We start from the raw sequence: 18960 nt of genomic DNA on the forward strand, positions 1-18960 counted from the left end.
GTGTAAAGTGTGCGGCTTTTTACTACAGATTGATTAGTTTATTTTCCCTGCTTTGTAAAGCGATCATTCCTTCTGTATAGAGCTCTGGGCTGTGGTTCAACACAGTTGATCAGCAAGTCCTGGCCAGAAATCATTGCAAAAAAAAAAAAAATGCTGATTTTAATGTGTTTGAAAAATAAAAAAAAATTGCCCCAAATGCAAAGTGTTAATAACCAATTAAGAGATTTATGAACCTACCTGGTAAAGTGCACATGGACGTTGATTCTTTAGTGGTGTAGAAGCAATAGGTGCATGGCTAAACAAGCCCACTTGAAACTCTTGAAAGCTTACTCTGCCATCTCCATCTCTATCTAGCTTGTTGAATAGGTCTTCAAGTTCCTAATAAAAAAAAACCAAACATAATGCATCATCTCTGAAGCACAATTAGTAATATTAAACTATGCAAGCCCAGCAGATTGCTTGAGACCTATTTTCTTAATAAATTGCCTCTTCATTGGCTATCAAATATTTTTAGGATTTTTTACCCTATTAGATATAAAAAAGGAAGAATGTGTCTATTAAGGAGTTCCCCAAACAGGACTTTCTTTCTCATGCATTCAGAAAGTCCATTGATAGGGAAAAAGGAGTTTTTTGTGCTTTTTAGGAATAATGCTGAAGATTAGAGATGAGCAAATTATTCAAAAATTCGGTTCGGCTGATTCGCCGAATTCGCCGAATAAATTCGCTGCGAGCCGAATATATTCGCTGCGAATTTAACTTATAAAAAGGGTGTTTCTAGGCTTCAGAGAGCCTTTATATTAGTGCAGAACACTGTACCTTTAATTTAAATGCCCTTGGAGTCTGCTGGGGAAGAGAAATAATACTGTCAGTCAGTATGACATGCAGATGAGTGCCGTCGATCTTAGAATCACCGCACACTTCACTCATTTGGGCAGTCACGGGGCCAAAACCAGAGTGTGGAGCCACAGTGTGGCGGTGGAGGCAGCAGCAATGGGAGGCCATACAGCACCCTATGACAAAATGGAACCCACCAGCAGTGTGAGGAGACCTGAAAGTGGCACATGGCAGAGTGTGGCGATGGAGACAGCAGCAATGGGAGGCCGTACAGGGACCCATGACACACTCTGGACCTGGCAGCAGCATGAGGAGGCGGTACAGGGGCCCATGACAGATTACGGGCCTGGCAGCAGCATGAGGAGTCGGTACGGGGGCCCATGGCAGATTACGGGCCTGGCAGCAGCATGAGGAGGCGGTACAGGGGCCCATGGCAGAGTGGCGGAGCGTAAGCAGCTAAAATTGAAGGCCATACAGAGGCCTATGTTAAAAAGTCCCCCCAGCAGCAGCGTGGGGAGATGACTATCAAGAGTCCAATGGCAGAGTGGCGGAGCAAAAGCAGCTTCAATTGAAGGCCATACACAGGCCTAGGTTTAAAAGTCCCTCACAGTTAATTCCAATAACGAACTCTACTCCTCCGTGCAATCTACTTACGAGACCCTGGGCAGGTCTGGGTCCAATTTGTGGTAGAGACTGGTTTTGTTCAGCCATGCTTGAGCGAGTAATAACAGGTCTGTGCTGCCCTTTGGTGTCTGGCTTAATGCGCACAACACTGAACGTCCCAGCGTTTGTCAACGATTTGCCGTTAAGTGATGCAAACCCGCTGAACCACGTTCATGAGGAGCCGGTACAGGGGGCCATGAATCAGTATGGACCTGGCAGCAGCGTGAGCAGACGACAGAGGCACATGGCGCAGGGTGGCGGTGTAGGCAGCATTATTCTGAAGCCATACACAGGCCTAGGTTAAAAAGCGGAAGCCGTCAGCAGCGTGAGCAGACGACAGAGGCACATGGCGCAGGGTGGCGGTGGAGGCAGCAGCAATGGAAGGCCATACAGCACCCTATCACAAAATGGAACCCACCAACAGTGTAAGGAGACCTGAAAGTGGCACATGGCAGAGTCTGGCGATGAAGTCAGCAGCAATGGGAGGCCGTACAGGGACCCATGACACACTCTGGACCTGGCAGCAGCAAGAGGAGGCGGTACAGGGGCCCATGGCAGAGTGGCGAAGCGTAAGCAGCTTAAATTGAAGGCCATACAGAGGCCTATGTTAAAAAGTCCCCCCAGCAGCAGTGTGGGGAGACGACTATCAAGAGTCCAATGGCAGAGTGGCGGAGCAGAAGCAGCTTCAATTGAAGGCCATACACAGGCCTAGGTTAAAAAGTCCCCCCAGCAGCAGCGTGGGGAGACGACTATCAAGAGTCCAATGGCAGAGTGGCGGAGCGGAAGCAGCTTCAATTGAAGGCCATACACAGGCCTAGGTTAAAAAGTCCCCCCAGCAGCAGTGTGGGGAGATGACTATCAAGAGTCCAATGGCTGAGTGGCGATCCGGGAAGTCAGCGTTGTGATTGCAGATGCAATGCAGAGATTCTATGAGGTGATGCCGTGGGTGCGAAGAAGATCATATACCGTCGTACTTCCATCCATAAGACGGAACAACCTGCGAACCGGGAGCTTTATTGCCCTGACCCGCTGAGCAGCTTCTGGGATACCCAAGAGGCCCATGGCAGAGTGGCGGAGCGTAAGCAGCTTCAATTAAAGGCCATACAGAGGCCTATGTTAAAAAGTCCCCCCAGCAGCAGCGTGGGGAGACGACTATCAAGAGTCCAATGGCAGAGTGGGGGAGCGGAAGCAGCTTCAATTGAAGGCCATACACAGGCCTAGGTTAAAAAGTCCCCCCAGCAGCAGTGTGGGGAGATGACTATCAAGAGTCCAATGGCTGAGTGGCGATCCGGGAAGTCAGCGTTGTGATTGCAGATGCAATGCAGAAATTTTATGAGGTGATGCCGTGGGTGCGAAGAAGATCATATACCGTCGTACTTCCATCCATAAGACGGAACAACCTGCGAACCGGGAGCTTTATTGTCCTGACCCGCTGAGCAGCTTCTGGGATACCCAAGAGTTTGGCTTCTGTGGGGAATATGGTTGAAAACTGAAACTTAAAGGCATGTTGACGGAAGGGCACCAGTGTCAGTGCTCCGGAGGGAATATAGCTTCAAAGCTGACACTTAAAGGTATATCGACGGTCAGAGACCACAGGAAGTGGAGCTTGCGTCTTAAATCGACTGAATGTGGCAGACGTGAAACGTCTACGGGCCGTATATGAAACGGGTTGTTCCTCTTTCTGGAATAAGTGTTGGAAATGGCCACTCTTTTTGGTGTGGCGTTTTGTCTATTTAATTCCGATAACGGACTCTACTCCTCCGTGCAATCTAGTTACGAGACCCTGGGCAGGTCTGGGTCCAATTTGTGGTAGAGACTGGTTTTGTTCAGCCATGCTTGAGCGAGTAATAACAGGTCTGTGCTGCCCTTTGGTGTCTGGCTTAATGCGCACAACACTGAACACTGTGTCCCTGAGTAACGATTCTGTGTCCCTGAGTAACGATTCTGTGTCCCTGAGTAACGATTCTGTGGCCCTAACTCTGTCCCTTAATACACACAGGTCTGTCTCTCTTGAATGACCGGAGGCTAATGGAGAATTCTAAGATGGCCGCGATTTATAGCTCCACCATTACACAGTGCTGGCTGGCTGCTGATTGGCTAATGCGATCACATGTCATGAATGCATTATGGGTCAGCGCGCCTTGTCTGCGCGCCTTCCCAGAGATCCCCGCCCCATCTTCTCTGTCCATTTTCTCCGTCGCCACACATGTCGCCGCCATTTTTTGGAAAATTCGATTCGTGCATCCGAAGTTTGCTAATCTTCGGATTCGTCGCGAATAGAATTTTTCCAAATCTTCGGAACGAATTCCACTTCGTCATGTTCGATTCGCTCATCTCTACTGAAGATATTTGTCAGTTTTCTGTGAAGCTTTAGTAGTAAATTGAATGCATGTCAGGAACATACATCTGCATTTATATCCCCTTTAACCAATCACTATGGTGTCAAGCAATTTGTAAAGGCAGATGCTGATTGCCCAGGATAACAACAAGAGTTTGTGTAGTCATCCTGTTATTGGAATATTCCAAGAAACATGGTTTGTGTTATGTAACTGAAGATGTGAATTGCAGTCAAATTGGCAAGGTAAAAACGTACATAAAAAAAAAATAAATAAAAAAGAATTTAGGTGGGTGACAGATGGTATTAAAGGCTCAAACATTTACCTGCAGATACAACATTTTTTTCTCTTCCAAGATTCCCTCCCTGACTCTAGAGAAGCCTACTCCTTTTGAACGCATTTGCATTCAGGGTCCTTGCCAAGGGCGCTTAATTTCCTCTATTTATAAGCTATAACAAGACACCTATCCCCTATCTGCAGCCACACATCTCTATATGCGGAAATGGCCCCGAATCCTTCAACAGGATATCCCCCTAGATCTCTGGAGCAGGATCTGGGAGGCCGCCTCCAGATCTTCTACATTTGTGGTAAATAAGAAAAAATACTTATAAAGTTTTGATGTTTTGGTACAGGACCCCTGAGGTTCTCCATGCTCGCAACCTGAATGTTTCTCCTGTCTGCTGGCGATGTGGCAAGGAAATTGGCACCCTTTTTCACATTTTCTGGCTTTGCCAACACATTGCGCTTTTCTGGAGAGAGGTCCTAAGCCTTTTACGGCTTATTTTGCGGGTTCATATCCCCTTTGATCCCATACACTTTTTATTAGGCTTACCTTTTACAGGCCTTTCCAAACTTGCCAAGAAACTTTCTTCTCATGTCTTTACAGCGCCCGGGAGACCCATACCCATGCATTGCTTAGCCACTACACCTCCCTCGGAACTGATAAAACTTATTGGTGAGATTAGAAGAATGGAATATTTAACTGCCATACATGCCAACCTTGTTCCCCTTTTCGAAGCGGTCTGGGAACCATGGGACCTATTTTCAATATGTCCTCTCAGATGTCTGATTTCCCACTGTTATCCTATGACATTGTATGTATGTGCATTTTCATCAATGAGTCTATTTCCCACTTTCTTTTTCTGTGATTTATATTACTGTTGTCTCACAATGCTATGCAACCTCTTGTCTGTTGTATGTACTTCAAGAACTCAATAAAAACAAAATTATAAAAAAATTAAAACAAAATTATAAAAAAAAAAGGAGAAAAAAAGCCCAAACAAATGAGAACAATTTCACCTTGCACTTCAAGGTTTCCTTTGAATGTAGGGTTAAATCCATAAAGGTTCAAATTCTAAAAAGGTACTTAGACGTGCGGGCCATGGTGCACTTTTCATAACAGGGATGATCTGTGCATTGAACAGAATAAAAAAGCAGAAGGCAGGGTGCAAACAACCTGGGTGCAGCAAAATACACATGAAAACTTTATAAACTTTAAGTTAAAAAAATATGAAAATGCACTCACAAACAGGAGAGAGTAAAACAGGTTATCATGAGCCTATGGAGAAGATCTCACAATACTCTGTGGCCAGAAGAACTGTATGAGGAGCGAAGTCTGACCTGGTTTCTCACTGGATGGTGCAAAATCAGGCCAGCTGGGCCGCCAGATGCTGAAAGACAGAACAGTTCTCGTGGCTCAGAGTGAGCATACCCTTCTGATTTGCAGAGTAGTGGTGGCATTGTTATGGCTATGTATTCTGGGGCCCCTCAACCCCTGCTGAAGGATGGTTGTTGCAGTTTGATATATTTTTCATGACACATTGCATGATGCCATGGTGACTTGATTAAGGTAACCATGGTACCCATGTGGCTATAAATGCTGGTTTATGTCCTTGTCACTCATTAAAATTGGGGAAACTTCTTGAACAAGTGCCAAAATGTCTTTAACATTACAGGCAAGTTTAATTAAATGTAGTTAACTACTACTAGTTACATTATAAACATAAAAGACTATCAGCTAATGGATTGAGTGGAATCGCATGCATACACACAAATCCTGCAACTCAAAAATATTTTAAATGTTTGTATTAAATGGAAAAAATCAAAAGTGTATTTAAAAGCAAAAAACTTTTTGAGCTTTAGAATGAGGAAGAATAAAACCCATCTCAAGTGTCCTCACTGTTCTCCCTCTCCATTCATCCTGGTGACCAATCCAAGGCATAAAAACGTACCAGTATTACAGCAGTTGTACATCGACAGAAAAGAACCCCCCATCCATCCTCCCAGCCAGCTCAGTAAGCGCTGCAGGACCCTAGAGTTACAGTCACGTCTCCTGTGCTTACTCACCCCCATAAGAAAAGTACAGATTTGACAGCTGTAGTATAAAACCAGCCATGCTGGGGAGTTTATTGCGCCCAGAGTTGGGCCGTAGGCCCAGATTTCGTATCAACATATTCTATTATCTTTTATACTATTCTATCTTTTGTGACCCACATGATCTACAACAGGGGTCACCAAATGTTATAAATGAAGGGCCAGTTTATTGTCCTTCAGACTTTAGGGGGGCTGGACTGTGGCCTGAGGGAGAAGAAAATGTCCTGGCATCAGTGGGAGTACACAATGCCTCATAATTGGTATTAACGGGAGATAGAGTGCCCCATCACTGGTATCAGTGGGAGGAATAGCGCCCCATCGTTGGTGTCAGGGGGAGGAATAGCGCCCCATCGTTGGTGTCAGGGGGAGGAATAGCGCCCCATCGTTGGTGTCAGGGGGAGGAATAGCGCCCCATCGTTGGTGTCAGGGGGAGGAATAGCGCCCCATCGTTGGTGTCAGGGGGAGGAATAGCGCCCCATCGTTGGTGTCAGGGGGAGGAATAGCGCCCCATCGTTGGTGTCAGGGGGAGGAATAGCGCCCCATCGTTGGTGTCAGGGGGAGGAATAGCGCCCCATCGTTGGTGTCAGGGGGAGGAATAGCGCCCCATCGTTGGTGTCAGGGGGAGGAATAGCGCCCCATTATTGGTGTCAATACTGCTCCATTGTTAGTATCAGTGGCGGGAACTATGCCCCACTGATGGTGGGGGCAATAATGCCAGCAAAGGGCCACAGTATGGAGACCACTGATCTAGAACAAAGACAAGGAATCACTTTAGGCAACAGCTAATCAAAATCCTGCTGTTCACAAGAAAAGGGTGAGAACAAATGATGCTACTAACCAATCAAATAGGGGTATTACTGGAGATCCATTCCCTACCTCCTAAGTGGGAATTGTAAAAAATTGCAGTCCCAATCAAAGACAAGGGTGTATTTTTTGACACTTCTATTTATTTATCACATACCTCTTTGTTAAGATCTTCAAGTCCTATATTCTGACACACAGTGGCAAGTTCCTGTTGATTGAGGTATCCATTGTGTCCAACACCAAGCTCCTCCCAGATGTCCCGCACCTGTTTTTGAGTCATATCATAAGTTCTTCTTGGACTGTCATATATTCCTGTGTTCCATGCTCTTAGCTGTCCTGAGATATGGAGAAAGAGAAACATCGCTTTTGGGTAGCCATACATATATCAGTTGAGCCACTCAGAAGAAAGACAGCCCAATCATTTGCCATAAACAATTATAAACAAATACAGCTGTGCTCATAAGTTAATAAATATAGGTTGTATATATTTCTTCTCCAAAAACACCACAAAGTAGCCTGCTTACAATATGCCAAACCGCACCTAGAGAAGTCTCAAAACTTCTGAAAAAGATCAAAGTGGAACCTTAAGCCGGCCATACATGATTCAAATTCAGATTCTGGTTCAACCGAGATTAGCTGAGATTCCAACTATCTATGGGCAGGCTCATTGTACCCAATTCAATTGTTGAACGACTTGAGTACAACCAGCCTGTTGGATTTTTCATGCGATTATTGCCAGCAGCTACAGCTGCTAACAATAATCAATGTGATCTCCTGCTATTGTCCCCTCCACCGGAACAATAGCTCCATGGGAAGGATTCCCCCATCAACACTGACGGTGTTGATGGGGAAATCAAGCAATTTTCTTTCCTGCAATCCGTGGTTGCAGGAAAGAAAATCACATAGTCTATGGTGGGCTTAATGGCCACAACCAAAAACACTATGCTTGAAGATGATTCAACAAGGGCCATAAAGAGAAGAACACCATTCCTACCATGTAGCATAAAGGTGCATCTTTGCTGTTTTGGGGATGTACCGCAGCACAGAGTATTTAGAATTGAAAGCAAAATGAACAGAGCATATTTTATAAAAATATTAGGGGAACATTTATATTCTTCATCATGAGAGCTGACCATGGGGTGAACTTGGACTTTCCAACATTTAAATTATCTGAAACATAAGCGTGGCAGCAGCAAAAAGAAAGTGAAGGTTCTGGAATAGGGATCACAGTCTGACCGCAACATCATTAATTTACTTTGGAGAGATCCCAAACATATAGTTCAAGCAACACAACCAGTTTTGGATTGAGTGGAGAGGGATTAGAGCACCTGTCAGGCTCTTACTGATGTCTGTGCCCACTTTAGGAATATTCACCCTCTCTATTTGTCATTTTTACAGTTATCATGAAAGTGAAAGTAAAGGAAAATGCTAAATTTTGGATTGACACCAGAACAAGAATAAAAAGGGGAAATTTTGCAATGAGGACACTAGTTCCTGTGACCAGCAACATACAATGATTGGAGGGATTTCCTCTCACTTCCTGCTTTTGCTGTAGGACAGGAAGTGAAGACAAATCCCCATAGTGGGACACAGATGGCAAAAAACCTGACAGGGGTTATACCCTTCTCTTACTCTAATCAAAAATGAAAAAAGGCTTTGCATTCAATTCTACTTTAGGAACTAAGGATATGCAAACTTGTGAACAGGCCAAATTAATTTTTGCTATGATTTGCAGAATGATTGCACTATTCAGTAATGTCTTATAGTTTAACCATTTCCCGTCCGCCCATGTATATAAACGGCCGGATGGTGGCAGTGCAGGGGCGGGTTGCCGTCCATAAACGGCACCCGCCATTTTGGACTGTGCACTCTCCTTGGGAGCGTGCAGCACCACGCTCTGGTGCCTGCTGTGTCCTCTGGAAAAAATTGCAAAAAAATTCATATGGGTACAGTGTTGCATGATTTTATTTTTTTAAATCAGGACAAGTAGATTGTCATGCGGGACAAGTAGATTGGGACACTGATTTAGTCCCCTGGACAAGTAGTTTTTTCAAAAATTTCCACACCCCTGTAAGGGTATTAAAAAATTATCTTTTCCATTTTAATCTGCAGTGCTGTAATTTTCTGTAAAAGTCAATGTGATATAGCAACCAGGAGGTGTTCTGTACACAGATGGTGTACAGAACACCCCCTCAGAAATGTTTCCTGCTTGTGTGATTGGCCAAATGATTTTCCCAAAAGTCTGCACTAACCTACAAGTCAGACTCTGAGCATCCCCTGCAACAAAAATGTAATTTTTGGTGATATACTCCCAAAGGGAAATCACATCTAAAAGGAATGCAGACCTTGCCACTTTCCTCATTAGAGCCCAGCAGCAGCTGATTCATAATTATAGAGTCATTCCCATTCACATTCATTTTGCACATAGACACAGGCAAACAAACAGCTATTTCTTCAGGATAACAACAGGTAGGACTCTAACAAAATTTGTTAGAATCCAATTTCAATGTATATAGATCACCCAGAGGGGAATCAACAAAAGTGGAGTTACTCTTTAAAGCTTAAGTTTAGTTAAACATTTTTTCAATAATTAGCACCATGGACGGTACTTGCAGTGAATGAAAAGTGTCCCTTTTGTGCTAATAGCTGCTGTGTTCGAAGAACTCTTCAAAAGGACACTTTTCATTCAATGTAAGTATGGTACTTGGTGATTGTTTAAAAAAAAAAAAAAAAAAAAAAAAAAAAAAAAGGTAAACGTAAGTGGTTCTAAAGGCAGAAGGAAAAAAACCTTCTGGGTGCAGCTCCCCCCTCAGCCCCCTTTTTTATTTACCTGAGCCAAATCTCCATCCAGTGATGTGCAAGAAAGCCACGGCTTTCCTGGGTCTCTCTCTCCTCATTGGCTCACACTGGCAACAGCAAGAGCCAATGGCTCCCATTGCTATCACAGCCAGTGAGCCAATGAGGAAAGACAATGTCCATTCACAGGAGTGCAGCTCAGGAGCGAGCCTGCTCAGTTGCACTCACAGCAAGAGGAGCACTTGGCTGGGGGGGAGCCAGGACCACCAGCAGGGGACCCAAAAAAAGAAGATTGGAGCTGCTCTGTGCAAAACCATTGCACAGAGCAGGCAATTATAACATGTTTTTTTTTTTTAAATGATAACCTTTAGAATCACTTTAAGCCTTAAATGAATATTTAATAAAGGATAAGTTCACCTTTGGAACATGTTACACGTTCCACCCATATTTAGGGTTGAACATGTTCCAGTTCCTGCTTCCTCTCTGCCCAATCCCCCCCACTGTGAAAACGGGCAGTTGATCCTCCTTTCCCCACATCCACTGTCACAATTTAAAAACGGTGGGACCATGCGGGGCTCCGCCCACACAGCTCTGTATTTCATCCACAGTTTCCTGTGAATGAATGCCTACAAGTACATTGCAGCTGACAGCTTGTATTTCTCAATGAACTTCAATGGTGCTGGTGGGCGCTTTTGTAGTCCAATAATTCTTTCTGCTATTCAGTAACTGCCTGTCCAAACGAGGTATGGGCAGACAGCTGTAGTGCTGTAGTGAATATCTGCTGGATCCATGCTTTGCACCGGTGTTCTGCTGATCATGGGTGCTGTAATGCCTATGAAAGGTGAAGGCCTTGGACCCTTTGTTTACTTGGGTAATTTTTACAGTAAAGCATCGTTGCCCAGATGCCAGGAGTATGAGAAGTGACTGATGTCATTTCTCTAGCCTAAAGCAACAGAGTCACCATCAAATCACAATACATTAGACTGCTCATAGCAAGATAATAACTTGTTTGTGGGGTTGAATGTGTTTATGACATCTAGTAATGTCACATTAGAAGATAAGAAGAAGTTAGAAATCTTTAAGTTTAGGGTAGATGAGAAGTTCAGGGTAGATAAGAAGCTGATCTGAAGCAAAAGTGTGACTTTTTAGAGAACGATGTTGATTCAATATGGTGGCTGGGCGTGACTCTGTTATCCTCACAGAACCTTTCTGCTAGCTCCTCCTAGAGTGGGTGTGGCACCCGCCCACTTCAGATAAGCTGCCAGGAAAATGGTTTAAAAGCCGTGAGTTTAAACGGGATCGATTGGGAACCTCCTAGCAGAAGAGGACGCTCTGACGCTGGAACTCTTGCCAAGGCTATATGGGCTCATCGATTGGTCACGTTTACGGCTTCCCCATGACCCCCTGTGCAGTATGGTTCCGATGGGATCTGTTCCTTCACATAGCTTTGGTATGTATTAAATCTTTGCTGTGACGCTGTCAAATAATGTGTCTATTTCATGCTGTAATGCTCACATTATTATTGGTGTGTGGCATTATGCAGATTGTGATGACTATAAGATATATCCTCCTGTGTGTCATGTGATAATAAAAGTGGAGGTTTTGACAGTGCAAGAATATTGCAGTTGGATTCTGTTATTTCTTGGAGTGCCGGGTCAATGCTATGATGTTGCAGGGCAGATGTTCATTTGGTACAGGGTCTTTCACATGCCTAGAATATGTAATGGTGTAAATGCTGGTTAAAAGTACCTGTGTGTGACTACCTGTCTATTGTGTGTGTGTGTGTGTGTGTGTGTGTGTGTGTATATGACTTGCTTTTAGTTATTGCACCCCGCATTCCTATTACAGGTGCAATACCTTACAGACTGCCATGTCAAAAAATAATAAATGCAAAGAGGTGTGCATTTATTATATTTTTTGTAAAAGGTGAACTTATCCTTTAACCCCTTCACGCCTAAGGGTAAAACAAATCTAAATGCCTAAGCAGAATTTTGCAACGTTGACATGTGTTAGTAAAACAGTACATATCATCACAACTACTTTGTACATCCAGGTGAATTATACCGTGGTTTTTTCAGGACAAATTGGGCTTTCATTTGGTGGTAAATGATAATGGATATCTCCTGATTTTTTTTTTTATTATCAAAGGAAAACTGGCCCAAAATAGTAAAAAAAAAAAAAATTTTTTTTTTTAGCTGTGTGTTTCTTGTTACTACCATAACCTACCACCAAAGAACAACCCAAAATAGATTCTCCAGCTCTTGACGATTGCAGCGATACCATATATGTGTATGTTATTTGTTGTTTGTACCCGTAGTACAGCCCAGAAACAATAGTGCGTATATTGTTTTTGTCTTTTTTTTTTTTTACCTAAAACACACTGACATTGACACTAACTGACACTGATAACAATTTTTTTTTTAATGCTGACCTTTAACCCTGACATTTTGACCTTAACCCTGACCCAAACAATAACCCTGGCACTGAACTAGATCAAACCTTGATCTAGGTTTTTTTTCTTTATTTTTTAATATTTATCTTTTTTGTCTTTTCTTTTTTTTACAAACTTTTGTTGTAAAATGTATCTCTCTTCTCCATTCATAAAGAGAAAAAAAAACAAGGGGGCTGGGCTGCACAGTGACTGATCACTGTGATAGCCAATCAGAGGCTATCACAGCGATCATGTGACCTAGAATTGGTAGTCCCGATCGTTAGAACGGGACTCGGGGCTCTCAGTGACACCACGGTCTTTGTGCTGGGAGCGCGCAGTGCACACATTGGCGTCAAGGGGTTAAGTAAAGTTTTGCAGCGAGGTCTACATATACTATATATAGAATAACATAAGTATTTATTTATGAGACACTGTCTGTAAAAGTTTTGCTGCACAATGTTTAGGCCTGGGACACATAATGCAGTTTGCCTGCAACACAATGTTGCTACATGAAATCTGATCCAGGAGAAATTCTTTTGACTGTAAGCATCTGCTGGGAACTTATTTGTAACCTGCTGCAGAGAAATAGCCAGTGCACATGGCCAAAATTATGTCACACTACTTAGCATTTTTATCCTGACTAGTGCTCTTTGGTCTATTGGACAGACACATCACACTTTTCTGATTCTCTAAAGTGTATGAGAAAGGCTGCATGCACTGGGTAGGTAGGAAAAGTCATGAATACCCATTTTCATGAATTCATGTGTACAATTCCCTGCATATCAGAGATATTGGCAAGTAGTTATTTAGAATTACCATACAAGCAATATTTACTTAAAAAGCAACAAATTATTTAATCTGGAGAGCAATTTGCTAATCTTTACTAGTAGACTACATCCAGCAAAGAACAATAAAACATGAGACAAATTAAGCCATTTGACTACGCCCCTTGAGGGTTAGGGACGATGTGAATGTACAATATATATGTAAAGTGCTGCATAAATTGACGGCTCTATAGAAGTACCTGAAATAAATAAATAAATTTAACTAGCAGAGTGAAACACATTCCTGAAGAGGCCTAATCTGAAACATTAACATGAAAGGATTTTTCATTACTGTACATTCAAAGCCATGAGTCAAAGCTTTCTAAACTAAGTTCTTTGCCATGGTCTTTACCTTCTGCTTCAAAATTCTCAATCTCAGACTCCTTCACTATTTCTGCTTCTTCATCCGACTTGAGACTCTGCAGAACGAAACACATGTGAGACAGATTTGTGTATAAATGATCCAAGATGGAAAAAGCAAGGGAAAGAAAAAAAGAAAAAAAAAAACAGGAATATAGGAGGCAGGAAGGCTGAGGGAGAAAAAAATAATTCTTCGTCGAGTTTAAGAATGTGTGTTAACCTCCCAGACAAACCTGAGGCCAAATCAAACACAGAAAACCTCATAGCTCGCTCACATTGCGCTGGATCATTTCAACTGAATTCAGAAAATCCAACTGATTAACAATGCCACAGGCTTCCTCCGCAGTGAAACATTAAACAAAAGGAATGAGCACTGCATGGCCACTTTAACACATTCAGTGACATACAGCCCAACTGTATAAAAGCTTTGCACTCTAAAGTATCCCTGCTGCAGGACAAAAAAAAGGCCAGTCATTGCTGGCTGCCTCATTGATGTGCATTTGTTGATCCCCATTATCAAACAACTCAGCAGATTAATATTGGGTTGTTTATCACTCTGCAAACGGTAACAATCTGTTGTTGAAAAAAAATGTGTTCACAAAATACACATGAAGCAGTTTCAGTTAGAGGAAACAAGCCTGCATACAAATGTTATATTAAGTTCAATCCTCTTAGGCCTGTTTCACATGGGCTTCAGCTTGTGTAAGAACAGTGCGAACAGGAAGCTTTGAGAAAGCACTTGTAGAACTTTCAGCAAGCATTGTGATTTAAAGAGTAACTCCAGTTTTGTTGAGAAAAAAAATGTAAATAGTATATAACGACACACTTTCTGCCTTTAGAAATGTAACTCCTCGGCAACTGTAGTCGAAAATGCACCTATAGCTGAAATGGAATAGCGGCATATCTCCATAAAGAGTACCTGTCATTTGCCCAAACTATCACACAGAGGAATAGTTAGCCCTGCTCATTTAGCAATAAAGTTAAAAAAATGTGTAAAAAACAAGAATTGTGTAAAACAAAAAGTTAAAAATGTCATATTAATGTAATAATGTCTAAGCAACACCTTAAAATATCAAACCGCAGCTGCTGTATTAATAAATATCTCCTGATATTTATAATGCAAGATTGAGACAGATGATACAGCGCTAATTTGCCAAACTATAAATAATGTACATATGGTGCAGCGCTAAAATTAAATACACATGATAAAATACACAATAAAATTGATGAAAAATAATAAAATACTAAACTATGGATCCCTAAAAAAAAGGGAACTAAAGATAAAGTGCAAAAATACTTAAAGTGCAATTAAGTGGATTTCTAATGATGGGTCACAAATGCAGACCCTATGGGGTTTATTTACTAAAGCTGGAGAGTCCAAAATCAAACTCCCTTCTGCATAGAAACCAATCAGCTTCTAACCTCAGCTTGTTCAATGAAGCTTTGGCAATGAAACCTGGAAGCTGATTGGTTTCTATGCAGAAGGGAGTCTGATTTTGGACTCTCCAGCTTTAGTAAATAAACCCCTATATGCCGTAAAAAACAACAAACCCAAATCCCAAATTGGGATGGTACACACCAATATGTGTCAGCAAGGTGAATCCCTTAAATGGGATAATCTTAAAGTGACAAGTGCCAAATCACAGAAAATGTGTATACACTTTACACACAGTGAAAAATGCAAAACCAATAATTATGTGTAGTGAATCAAACAAATGTTAAATATGCAGTGAAAACAATTATAGTGAAAGACTGATCATAAAAAAGCAGCAAAATGTCCTTTTTTGAGTCCAATAATAGTGCTGTGGGAATCCTCCACACTAATAAGACAGTTCTCCACTCTCAACAGGGAACTGGTGTCATGTGGTGTGCAGTCCAAAGGAATCCCAAAATGGCTGAAATGCCTGCTCACCTTCAATAAGTGACCCTTAGGGTCATCATGCTATTTGGATCACACCCGGATCCTACGGTATAAATCTCCTTAATGGCCGATCTCCATATACACAGGGTTCCAATGTACCAAGTATGTAATCCCCTTCCTGGATCGATAGGCAGCTGACCTTAACTAACTCCAGCCCACTCACAGAAACTCTGCCCAGCTCTCAGTGAAAACATGCTTCAAACCTGCGGTTCGCCATAAAAGTCAGGACATCGGTCAGCTGCCTCCACCGTCTGTTTTTCCCAAACTAATTATCTGTGAAATTATTATAATATGCACTGCTGCATTAAGTAAAATGTGAGTCACAGGAGTGCACTTAGTTCTTCACTCCTGTGACCTGTATTCAGCCGACAACAGGCTAAAGCCCACTGTTGGCTGGCATCAATGAGCCAGTCCAGGCTCTGGAGAGATCCCAACTTTAAAAAGTATCCACCCAGATTCCCAACCAGCAGCTAGCTTAGCCTCTCAGCAAGCCACTGAAAGCCTGAGACAGCCGCTCAAGCCCCATCCACAGCCAGACGCTCCAATGAGTGCTGAAGGGTCAGAGCAGAGAGTCCTCTGCTCACTGAAGACTGAGAACGGAGCGTTCAACGGTCTTTGATTGCTAAGTTTGCAGTCGCAGAGGCGGTGGGGGACCAAAACTGCATCCACATAGGTAAATATGTATGTTTGTTTTTTTGAGATCACCAACTTTTCTTTCAATACTTAATAATGTGTACTGTCCCTTTAAGTTAAAGTGATAAAACTCAAAGTGACTTGCGCTCTATTTCTTGCCTTCTTTTACACACACACACAAAGTTGTTTTGTGCAAAGCTCTGCTGGAAACTCTGCATAAACACCAGTTTCTACGACAGTCACTATATACAGTTTCTTTAATCACAATCACTGCGCTGATAATGTGCAAATATCCAGTGCAATTTTGAACTACATCAAAATGAGAATTATGTAATGTATTCCTCTTATATTCTCTTGATCTTATGATCCACAATGGGCTCTGAGCTCTGGATGTTCATAAGCTAGTATGACCCATACGTTTTAAAGACTAAGTTCACCTTTGACCATAAATAATAAATGCACATTTAATGCAGGTAAAAAAATTGCATTTATTATTTTTGGTTGCAGGAGTCTGTAAAGCATTGCACCAGCAAATCTCTGGAGCAATTCAGGTCTCCTGCAGACCTGTCAGTATCTCTGCATGCCTGTACTAGATGTACGGGCAAGCAGATATACTGACAGGCAGGGTCAGTGAACTACCACTGTGCTCCACAGCCCTGTGGTAGTTTGAAAACTACAATCTGACAGCTGCTAAGGATTTCAGGACTTGTAATTCATTCATTCACAGAACACTGTGAATGAATGACACGGCCGTGTGGGCGGAGCCCCGCTGTTTTTAAAAAGTGACAGCTTGTATAGGGAACTTCTCCCCGCACTGCTGTCATGGGGGTGGGGGGGGGGGTGGGGGGCAGCGGCTGCAGCACTATCAACATGTTATATGTTCAGCCCTAAAAACAGGTAGAACATGTAACATGTTCCAAAAAGGTGAACTTATCCTTTAATGGTCTTGGAATCTGGTGCGTTTTTTAAGAATTGGGGAAGGATCCACATAAAAAGATTGCAAAAGGCACAGCGTGAAGTATTTGAAGGTTGGATATTTGCACATTAGTACAGCAGTGAATGTGTTATAGAAACTAGTGGTTATGCATTGCTTTCTGGCGGAGCTTTGCACCAAAGGATTTTGCACAAAATAACTTTTTTGCATTTTGCACAGAATGTTTTGTTTTTTGCACATTATTATGTGTTTATATAGGATGTTAGTGTTTTAAGAAGTTTGTAGAGTACAAAGCACTTCTAGCACTTAAAGGGCAGTGCACATAAGTTCACAGATAATCAGTATAGGAAACCAGCGCTGTATCATCTGTATCAATCTCAGTGCGTTTTTTTCTGCATCAAAAATGCACATAGTAGATTACATAGTTTGTAATTGTATAGTTCACACAGTGCAGTCAGTTCCAATGCATTCCAGTTCTAGGAAAAAAAGTAAACCATGCTGCATTTTTTCTGTACTAAACTGTACTGGAATCCAGTAAAACACATCACAAACGCACTGGAATGTCCTTATTTAAGTTGAAGAAAAAGAGGGGAAAAAGTTAACAGGAACACGTCAAAAAAGTGCATACAGAAACACATTCGGACTGCATTGCTATGGCATGAACCGGCCCCAAAACATCCCCATACACATTCCATTAAAAAAGCGCAGATTAGGGAAAGTACATGTATACAACATCAATTGTGCCACACATGGGAGGTATCATCGCAAACACTGCAGTGAGAGCAATAATTCTATGGCCATAATTCATGGTTGACTCTAAATTGATAACCTGCAAAGGCTTTTAAAGTGTTTCCTATGGAGAATTTCAGGTATCAAGTTTTTTTTTTTTTTTAATTTACAGGCATACACAATTTTATGGCTTGATAGGTTTGATATCTATTTACCCCCAACCCCATCTTTTTTTATTATACCAATAGCGGAGCAAATATCATGCACTACAACCATTTCATTCTCTAGCACCTCTGCTTTCAGAAAATATTTTTTTTTGGGGGGGGGGGGGGTTACAGTAATTTCTAACAAAAAAATGCAATTTTAATAAGTGTACAAAAAAAGCACAAAACTGCCCTGGTTGACAAGTAAGCAGTATATTTTTTATTTGTAAATGTCAGTTTGCTATAGTAGGGTACATTGCATACATTGCACTGGTGTGCCCCTTTACAGGCAGGTTAACATATGTGCGGGTGGTGCCACTGCGAATCTGCACAAAAATCACCACCCACACAGAAGAATGCAGACCCGCGGGCTGGTGCCATTAATTCTAATGGCACGCCGCCCGCACTGGAAATCGCAACCGGACTGGGAACCAAGGTTCCCGTGTGGGCTGCGTTTTCAGAAGTAGTGCAGGGACTTCTTTCCCGTGTGTCCCGGGGCATGGGAGTCCATTCAAATGAATGGGCTCTCGTACCCACGCAAAACTCAGCCTGCAGGAACGCAGATATGTGAACCAGGGGTAAGGGCACACACCAGGTACATTATTTAAAGGATTTGTGAATTTTGAATGTTTTCCTTTAATCATTATTCAAGTCACTGCTCCCCAACAAATGGAATGTTTTAAAAAATGTATCTGCTTTGGTACATGCAGTGCTCCCACTGCCTCAGCAAAGCCTGTGAGACCGGGAAGTGAGAGGTGGTGAGAGCAGATGCAGACAGGCACAGTGCTGGAACAAGTGAGGACTCAGGTAAGTATAACAAAGTGTGGGGGGGGGGGGGTTTGGGGTGATGAGTTGAGGAGGTGATACACATACTTTAAAATTTTTTTTACCCTAAAGTGTTCCCTTTAAAATAACAAATGTTATACTTACCTGCTCTGTGCAATGGAATTGCACAGATCAGCCCCAATCCTCTTCTTGTGTCCCTCGCCAACGTTTCTGGCTCCTCTTCTTTGTGTGCCACCATAGGAAGCTGCTTCCTATCATGGCACACGTGCAGCCTTGATCCTGAAGGGGAGCCAATGGCTCCAGCTGCTGTCAGCAAAGCCTGTGAGAGTTGCT

The 18960-nt window shown here is 42.5% G+C and overlaps 1 protein-coding gene across 2 annotated transcripts in view; it reads right to left on the bottom strand.

Annotated features, from left to right (window-relative positions):
* Window positions 1–18960, bottom strand: part of NINL (ninein like) — a 253682-nt gene that overhangs the window by 132507 nt on the left and 102215 nt on the right. For both annotated transcript variants that reach the window (XM_089669816.1, XM_089669815.1), the window contains exons 5-7: window positions 13414–13480; window positions 7168–7346; window positions 238–378 (exon numbers count right to left, since the gene is read on the bottom strand). In XM_089669816.1, the coding sequence (XP_089525942.1) occupies window positions 238–378; window positions 7168–7346; window positions 13414–13480 (387 nt within the window). The remainder of the gene's footprint in view (window positions 1–237; window positions 379–7167; window positions 7347–13413; window positions 13481–18960) is intronic.

This window comes from Staurois parvus, unplaced genomic scaffold (assembly GCF_062004578.1).
Source record: "Staurois parvus isolate SC_StPar_1 unplaced genomic scaffold, SC_StPar_1.0 ptg000081l, whole genome shotgun sequence".
NCBI lineage: Eukaryota > Metazoa > Chordata > Amphibia > Anura > Ranidae > Staurois > Staurois parvus.